General features: G+C 59.3%; 1 protein-coding gene across 2 annotated transcripts; it reads left to right on the top strand.

The window, feature by feature from the left end:
- Positions 1–3,688: 3,688 nt before the first annotated feature.
- On the top strand, positions 3,689–8,551 carry PTMA (prothymosin, alpha). 2 transcript variants are annotated; one of them, XM_012652197.1, is made up of 5 exons: positions 3,689–3,931; positions 6,539–6,610; positions 6,884–6,980; positions 7,409–7,482; positions 7,803–8,551. In XM_012652197.1, the coding sequence occupies exons 1-5, from the start codon at positions 3,887–3,889 to the stop codon at positions 7,848–7,850; spliced, it is 336 nt and encodes a 111-aa protein (XP_012507651.1). In that variant the 5' UTR covers positions 3,689–3,886; the 3' UTR covers positions 7,851–8,551. The 2 variants fall into 2 exon arrangements, with proteins under 2 accessions (XP_012507651.1, XP_012507653.1); XM_012652199.1 differs by having other exon boundaries at positions 3,696–3,931; positions 6,887–6,980.
- Positions 8,552–9,096: the final 545 nt, after the last annotated feature.

The following is a 9,096-nucleotide window of genomic DNA, read 5'->3' as shown; positions in this document are numbered from 1 at the left end:
AGTGGTTTTCCTGTATGTGCCAGACACTATTTTAAGCATTTTCTGATATTAAGTCATTCAGTTCTCACAATAACCCTGCTAGGTAGGTACTGTTACTGTCCTCCCCACATTTTAGGAGTGGGGGAGTCACTCACCCAATTCACACAGCTAGCGCTTGGCAGGGCTGGGATTTCAACCCAGGCAGCTTAAAGCAGCACATGTATATTCTGTCTGGTGTTTTGGGAATCAAGCAGAAGTGTGAGATAACCCATGAGGAACATGCTGGAAGTGGCTTAGGAGCAGGCTTAGGTTGCAAACTTAAGAGCCTACTGGCCAAGCAGATGAAATAAATGTGTGACTCAGGTGGGCAGGGAGAGGCCTGTGGGCCAACTAGAGAGTGTGGAGTGTGGGCAACCCAAGGTGTCCCTAGGAAAATCACCCACAAAGAAAACTTGCCTGGAGGCCATGTGAGGCCCCTGGCTGAGAGCAGCTCGAACCTAAGTCTAATGCAGCTTGGGCTATGAACAGACCCAGGTGAGGAAATGCAGCCTCTCAGGACATACCAGCTCGTCTTGTGGGGTTTGAAGGGCAAGCCACAGACATGCCTGACCTCCTGTGTAGCAGGAAAGGGTGTAAGATGCACCCATGCATGGAAGTGACAGGGGACAGGAAGAATAGCCCATTCAGAACCAGCAAAAGAGGCAGGGAGTTACCTCTTGCTGGAGGAATAAGGCTTTTGAGAGCCTAAGTAACTCCACCATTCTAGAGCTGGGATACCACACTGTGGTGGCAAGGGGGGACGACTGGGTCCGGGGTTTCTGCTCCAGGGCTCATCTAACAATGCAGATTCCTCTATTCTAGTATTTAGCCTCAGCTCCTTCACTCATTCTTCTGGTAACTCTGAAGTCCCTTGCTATCATCCCTTGGTCTGCTTTTTTGCTTTGTTAAAAGGAGGGTGATATCACATTAGAGGTTGAACCTGTAAATGTGTTGATTTTCAATTGGTTTTGACCTAGGTAGACATCAATTTTGTGTAGTTCAACCCCCTTAATTGTCCTCCCAACCTTGTAGAAATAAATGAAAATGCTTGAAGCATAAGCGAAAGGCGCACTGCCATGCACACAGCAGGCACCCAGCGAGGGCCTGGGGAATGTTTTAATGGTGGTTCTCGAACCAGGTGGGCATGAGCCTTCCTCACCCACCCAAAGCAGAGCCAGCTACATGGGAACAAGGTCAGGCAAAGCAGTTCTTAGGGGGAAATTCACATTTACCCTGCTCCTTCTGGGTGTTGGTCTGTGCCCCTTCCCCTGCAAGGGTCGGAATCCAGAAGTCAAGTCCAGTTTTCAGGTGTGGACACAGCAACTGCCCAGGGCCACGATTCAGACTAGGAGGAAGACTCCATTGCTTAAATGAGGCACAGGCCAAGTCCTTATTGCATCCGGGTTTTGTGGATGGAACAATTCCCTCCAGGGTAACTGGAACTTAATTGGTGGGGCGTGGGCAGAAGGTGCTGTCCTAGGCTTACTGATGGCATAATCCTCCAGCTCTGGGAATGTGACACAAAGGAGGGGTTGCAGCCCAGGAGCCCTTCCTCCCCATCTGTGAAGGACAGCCTCAGGTCTGCAGGGCAGTAAAGGCAACTGGTGGTGGGAGAGAGGGAGGGGGCGGAACAAAGAGTTAGAACCTATGGTTCTGGGGACAACATTGTGTGAGTCGCAGGATTGGCGCGCGCCCACCCAGTGGAGAATCCCAGTTCCAGCCACTGGGCGCCTTGGGGCAGGGCGGAGACCCAACGCGAGTCCCCTACGCCACTGCACCCGAGCCGGATGGCGACCGCCTGGCAGCGGGAGGTGGCGCGTTGCCCACGCCCTACCCAGCACCTGCCTCACGTTTCTTCTGGGCAAAGGACTGGGATCCTGGACTTTTCCCCCAAAGGAAAATTTGCTCGGGAAAGCCCGACAGGCCAGCGGCCAGAATGGCACGTGTGAACGGGGTTGGGGCCTGATGCGCACGGGACAGGGGAGCCGGAGGGGGCGAAGACGTCGGTGGTGCCCGGGCACTGCGCGCCTCCTTCCGCTGGGTGAATGTGTGGTGGGCTCGCCAAAGAGCGCCTCTGGGCCAGATCGCCCACGACCTAGGGAAACTGAGAAGGGCGACTCAGTCTCTCTTCTCGCCCCGACTGCAAGCTCTGCTGAATTTGGCACCCGTCCGCCCTCCACGATCCCAGACTCCAGGTTTTCCCCATTCCCAGATCGGTGTCTCGGAGAGACAGACGGCAGGAACTGCCAATGACAGGGCGCAAAGCGTCAACTTTGTGTTCGCCCGCCACTCTCGGCCAGTGTGCGCTCATTTCTCCGGAGTCCCGCCTTCCGTGTCGGGCGCCCCCTTTTGGCAGCACGGGACGAACGCTATCCATCGCCATCTTGTGTGTGGCACAGGTGTTATTCTGGAAGATCTTTCCACCTATTCTGATCCTTTTTCCCACACAGCAGATTTCTTAGTTCGACAGCGAAGTGCGGTGGCGACAAGGAGGGAGTAGCCTACGGTTTTCAGATTGTCTGCGTGTATTGCATCGCCACGTCACGCCACGCTTGCCCCGTCCTTCGCCATCTTGAGTGTGGCGTCTCCTTGGTTCCGTTATTGGGGATCCACATGGTCCCCTAAATGGCCCCCCAAATTTCAAGGAGTCCCCAAGGACTAGCCTAACTGGCCTAAGGGACGATTCTTTACTCCCAATAACTCCGCAATGTTCAGGTGCCCGTCAGAGCCCAGAAGTGAGGTGAGAAAGGGGTAGACTCGAGGGCCCTGCGGGACCATGGAAGGAACCTGCCCTGAGGCTGTCGCGACGGCAGTGACCGCTCCGGGCAGAAGCTGACCATAGCCGTGGAGCGCGGGCTCGCTCAGCTGCGCGGGACCCGCAGGCTATCCTGCTCGAGGGCAGGAGCCCGCATCAAGCATCGAGTCCCTTCGATGCACGAATCCCCAAGTGTGTGTGTTTGGCACAGTGCCCACTCGTCGGCTGGTCCAGCCAGCGGACGCTGGAACTGGTGGTGGGCGATGGGGTCATTTCCCCCGGACTCAGGGTACCCGGGACCAGGGGGGGCCGTGAGAGAGGGACGCGGCAGCCCAGGTGCGCGGGTGTTGGCCTCGTGACCTCGTCGCTCGTCGTGGGGTACCGTCTATTACCACTGGCATACTTCTTGGTCGTAGGTGCCCAGGCGCTGGGGGCGGGCACCTCCGCGGGCACTGCACTGGGCACCGCCCGGGGCGAGCGCGGCCCAGCACCCCGCGTCCCCCTCCCCCTCGCTGGCAGCCGTCGTGCGCGCTCGCCGGCTCCTCTTCCCTCCCCCTCCTTCCGAGCAGCCGCGGGGAGGAGGAGGAAGGGGGCGCTGGGCGGGCAGCTTTGCCGCGCTTTGGCTTTCTGCGTCAGCAGACCCGGCAAAACAGCGGCGGGAGCGCGCATCCCTAGCGCGCCCGCGCTCTCCTCCCCCGCGTCCTCGGCGCCGTTGAGACCCAGCAAACTCAGGCCTTGAATGACAGTGCGGCCGGCGACTGCGCAGCGCGGGACAGGCCGAAGCACTGCCGCTTTAAGCACGCTTGTCCATTGTTCGGATTCGAGCCAATGAGCGAGCGCCCGCTCCCTGCGTTCGCCCAATAGCGTTCGCACAAGGGCGGCCGAGCACCGCCCACTAATCTATATTAAAGGTTCTGGCGCCGCGTGAGTCCCCCACTGGCTGCTGTGAAAAGCCATCTTTGCATTGTTCCCGGGTCCGGCTTCCTGCTCGCCGCAACCACCTCCGCCGCGCGTCTCCTCCGCCGCCGCGGACTCCGGCAGCTTTATCGCCAGAGTCCCCGAACTCGCGCTTTCTTTTCCGTCCCCTGCATCGGATCACCGGCGTGCCCCACCATGTCAGACGCAGCCGTGGACACCAGCTCCGAGATCACCACCAAGGTGAGGCTGGACGCCGCCCGCCCCCTCGGGGTCCGCGCGCCTCCGCCCGTGCGGTGTGGGGCGCTCGGCAGCCGCGCTGCCCTACAGCCGTTGTTGCTCTCTCCCTCGGGGAGCCCGCACGCCCCCAGCGCGGTCCTCCCAGGCAACCCACTCTTTGTGTGCGGAGGAGGGGGCGGGAAGCGCCGCGGCATCGGTGAAGCCCGTAGGGGAGTGGGCCCGGCGCCCTCGGTGGCTGGAGGTAGGCGCGGAGGTTGGTCCGTAGCTCTGGAAACTTGTTTGTGACTCGTTTGAGCGGCAGCGGGAGGAGAGGGGCCGGGTTGGGGGATTTTCGGCCCGCCGGGCGCACAGAGATAACTTTGAAACTCGAGCGCTTAGGGAGTCGGAAGTGATGGGGGTGCGTGTGCGGGCGCGGGCCGGCTGCGGGAAGTGGCGGCCGGCCCCCGCGGGCCGCCTTTCCCTTTGTTCGGCGCCGGGCGGCGGGTTTCGCGCCCTGCAGCCCGCCCGAGGTGGGTTTATCTGTGCTAAGCTCTGATAAGGCGGATGGGGCGGCAGGCGGGCTAGCCGCGAAGTCGATTGTCCTCGCGGAGGTGTGACGGGCTTCGCCCTGGGTGCCCTCCGCGGGGAGTGCGCAGGGAGCGGCCGCCGAGCTTCAATAATTCACCAGCGGTGCTGGGCTTGGCTGGAGAGGAGGCGAGCCCACGCGCCGGAGGGGGAGGAAAGAGAAAGTGAAGCAGCGGCGCGCCGGGGAACGATGGGCGCCCCCCGCGGCTGCCTGGGAGTACCGTGAGCGCGGCGGCTCCGGGGGCGACGCAGGCCAACACTGCGGCCGCGGCTGGCCAGAGTCGGGGCCGAACTGGGGGTGTGCCCGGGGCCCTGTGGCGAGTTCACCGCCCTGGCTTTGGAGGTTCTGCGCGGCCGACACCGTCCGCTCCTGCTCTCTGCGCTGCGTCGGTCCCGCTGCCCTCCCTCGGTAGCGTCTCCGTCTTCGGCGGGAGCGCAGCGCTCACGGAAGGACTGGCTTTTTTTTTTCCCTCTCTTATCCTTTGGCCTTGTTCCTCGACCCTCGTGTCCCTGTGGGCATCGGCGCGAGTCACCTTGGCGTCTCCTTAACCCCTGTGCCCCTGGGCGTCACCTCCGGCTCTCTCAGGGGGACTCCCCTGGCGGACCGGAGCTTGACCGGGATCTCCGCAGGGGCTCTCGGCGGCCCCTTCGGGGCCTATCCTGGGAAGCAGTGTGGCTGGGTTCTCCCCCCTAGCTCGGAGCTTCGGCGTTTCTTTTCCTCGGGGGTGGTTTACCCCGAGAAGCGCGTCCCCGACGGCCTCTGGCCAAGGAACTGAAACAGCCCCGCGGACTTGCGGCAGGCTCCCGCGGGACTTTGCCCGCCAAATGCAGAGATGCAGGCCCGCGCGCCTCGCCTGCTAGGGCGACGGCAGGGGGCGTCGAGAGGCTGGATACCCGCGCGCAACTCGGCGCGTTTAGCATGGCGAGCGCTGCCCGAGGGCCCCGAGTCCCTAGGGCTAGGGGTGCACTCGGCGTCCCTGGGCCACGTGCTCCTGGCGCGCGGTGCGTGCAGAGTCCCGCGCGCAAAGCCCGCCGGGCGGGGGCTGGGCGCCTGCGCGCCGCGACCTCCCCACCCCCACCCGTTCCCCGGGGCTTTGGCCACCAGGGGGCGAGAGCGGGCGGGTTCGGGGCCCTTGGGGGCCGGATTGGCCCGAGGGAATACTGCAACAGGTGGCCCAGGGCCACTCACTGGGCACTGGCCGAGTGGCTCCCTGAACCTGGGCCACTGGACTCCAGTTTGTGTTGGCAGACGACTCGGGCTCTCCAGGTGGAAAAAGTTACGGGGCTTTGGGGTACTCGGAGCTGCCCTGCCTTTGGGGTCCACCCCGAGGCGAAGTCTGAGGGCCACTGAGCTGCTGTGTGGACAGCAAGAGGTCAGGGGGCAGTCAGTCGGTCCAGGCAGCGGCAGGCCCTGGGCCTAGGGCACGTCGCCTGAGGCTGCACCCATTTCCAGGCAACGGTGTGCGTCCTCCTGGGACAGCAGGATACGAGGGATCAGCGCGGTTTGGGTTTCTTCGGAGACCTGCGCTTCCCAGGGCCTGGACTTAGAGCCAGGCCGGAAAGGACTCTGGCTGGCAAGGTGGCCTCCCATTCCCGTCCCAGGCTAGTCCACCCATAAGAGTTCTCCCGCCGTGCCAGGCCCCTCCCTCCATTGCCGTATTTATGGAGCTTACCTGCTGCCTTCCAAGAAGGGTTTGTGGGGGCGGACACAGTCGGTGACGGCGGGTGGGAGTGTTCCGCGGCTCGTTCGCCCGGCCTGACGGGTTCGGGGCTGTGGTGCCGCACGGTTCCTTTCCTAAGAAGGACGAGGGCTTAGCGGGAGCCCCACGTGGGCCCGTTCTAGTCTGTGTTTGAGGGTCGGGAAATCGCAGGGACTCTGACCACAGACTCCGGTATCTCTGCAGCCCTCCCTCCACTGCTCCAGCCACGGTAACACGTGACTCGTAGCTTCGGACGCGCACATCAGCCCCACATCTCTAGTTCTCAGCCCCTTTGCCTGCCCTGGGCTGCTCAGGAGACTTACTGGTTCCGTCTTCCCTTTTGAAGGACTTAAAGGAGAAGAAGGAAGTTGTGGAGGAGGCAGAGAATGGACGAGACGCCCCTGCTAATGGGAACGCTGTGAGTGGCCACCTTGCTCGCGAGCCCTGGCAGCTCCCGTCCCAAGAAGTTTTTCCTGGACTGATTTTGGGTTTAGCCCAGGGTGGGAAAGGAGGCCAAGGCCCTGGGCAGTTCCGGTGTCGGGGTTGCCACTGGACCTTGGTTGGAAGGGGTCGCTTAGGTGCTCTGGAAGCATCAGGCAGCCTCTGGAGGCAGGGGTGAGGGGTCAGGACCGCAGCTGTGTCCTCCAGCCCTGGGCCAGCTGGTTAACTGCCGGGTGTGTGTTCTGTCGAGGAGAACGAGGAAAATGGGGAGCAGGAGGCTGACAATGAGGTAGATGAAGAAGAGGAAGAAGGTGGGGAGGAAGAGGAGGAAGAGGAAGAAGGTGATGGTGAGTAGCCTTGTCCCGCAAGAGGGGAAGGGATTAGGGGTTCCCAGGGGAGGGACCATGGTACCTGGGGACAGTGGCCTTGCACCTGTGGAGTCAGGGCCTTCCTTGTTTTGGGCTAGTGACATGCAGCTGTGCCACACACCCACTCACACTCCACCCACGTACTCTCCCCCTGGACGGGGCCCTTTGCAGCTTTGAAAGCCACTGACTTCTGATCCGCTGGGCTGGCCTCTGCCCACGCCACCGCTTGGTCCCCGACACTGTGACCAGTACATGGGTGGGTGGGGGTACCTGACCTGTGCAGTTTGTGGGGCAGCAGAGGCAAGTCCAGGGACATTCCACCCTGACATACCTGTAACTGGGAGATTCCCCAAGGAGCCACAGTAGGAGGGCAGTGGGGTGTTTATCTGGTCCTTGATTTTCTCCAGGAGAGGAAGAGGATGGAGATGAAGATGAGGAAGCTGAGGCTGCCACAGGCAAACGGGCAGCTGAAGATGATGAGGTAGGGTCTGGCTTGAGAAAGGAGGGAGTTTGTCATCTGAGGTCCCCCTGCCTCTAACAGGAGTTGTACCTGAGGCACTAAAGCTGGAGGGAAGGAGGAGGGAATGGTTCCAACTTTGTAGTTGGGGACATTGTGTGCTTCTGAGTTGGGTCCCTTGTCTTAAAGTAGGAATGGGAAGGAACATGGGCACAGGCCTGGAGTCTCTGCACGCTTTGGGGCTGCCAGTCCCTGGTCTTTGCTCTGCCGGCAGGAGCTGAGGAAGGTGGCTAGGAAGGTCTGTGATGGGGTCGGAGGGGCCTTGACAGTCTTTTTCTGCCCAGGATGACGATGTTGATACCAAGAAGCAGAAGACTGATGAGGATGACTAGACAGCAAAAAAAGAAAAGTTAAACTTAAAAAAACAAAAAGGCCACCGTGACCTATTCACCCTCCACTTCCCGTCTCAGAATCTAAACGTGGTCACCTTCGAGTAGAGAGGCCCGCCCGCCCACCGTGGGCAGTGCCACCCGCTGATGACACGCGCTCTCCACCACCCAACCAAAACCACAAGAATTTGCAACAGGGGAGGAAAAAAAGAACCAAAACTTCCAAGGCCCTGCTTTTTTTCTTAAAAGTACTTTAAAAAGGAAATTTGTTTGTATTTTTTATTTACATTTTATATTTTTGTACATATTGTTAGGGGTCAGCCATTTTTAATGATCTCGGATGACCAAACCAGCCTTCGGAGCGTCCTCTGTCCTACTTCTCTGACTTTACTTGTGGTGTGACCATGTTCATTATAATCTCAAAGGAGAAAAAAAACCTTGTAAAAAAAGCAAAAACAACAACAAAAAAACAATCTTATTCCGAGCATTCCAGTAACTTTTTTTGTGTATGTACTTAGCTGTACTATAAGTAGTTGGTTTGTATGAGATGGTTAAAAAGGCCAAAGATAAAAGGTTTCTTTTTTTTCCTTTTTTTGTCTATGAAGTTGCTGTTTATTTTTTTTTTTGGCCTGTTTGATGTATGTGTGAAACAATGTTGTCCAACAATAAACCGGAATTTTATTTTGCTGAGTTGTTCTAACAAAGCTGTCTCAAGCCTGATTTTTCTGTTTCAGTTTCTTTCAGACTTTCAGAGCATCCTAAAGCTCAGGCCTAGCCATCCTGGGGATAGTGGGGTGAAGGCACCAGTTTTGGAGGGGCTGGGTAGTATAAGAACCTGGCAGGCAGCAGGGTCTGGTGTCAGGAAATAGGCTGTAATCGGCTGGGGGGCTGCTTCCTGGTCCCTGCACTCCAGGTGACCACTGATGGTACCAAGAAGTCTTTTCTTGGGACCCCATCACTGGATGCCATGTGTATCCACAGCCTCAGTGGGGAAACAGGCCACGATGGGGGACTGCCACTCTTTGGAGCCCAGGATGATGGTGGCACAGACTAAGAGTGAACTTGGCCAAGACTCTTGAGAGGCTTCCTCTAGTGGTGGGGTGGCCTCACCTGTGTGGGCGTTGCTCATTTAGCTCACCATGGAGTGCCTCCCCCTGGTGGTGGCACGTGGCATCAGCCCGCCCCTTAGGACGCTGGAGCTTTTATTTTCCAGGGCACTGATGCAACCTGGCCCTGTTTCCAACCTCTG

Source organism: Propithecus coquereli, unplaced genomic scaffold, assembly GCF_000956105.1.
Source record: "Propithecus coquereli isolate 6110/MARCELLA unplaced genomic scaffold, Pcoq_1.0 Scaffold383, whole genome shotgun sequence".
Taxonomy (NCBI): domain Eukaryota; kingdom Metazoa; phylum Chordata; class Mammalia; order Primates; family Indriidae; genus Propithecus; species Propithecus coquereli.
Note: the sequence above shows the minus strand (reverse complement) of the source record. Positions and strands in the feature narration are given on the sequence as shown.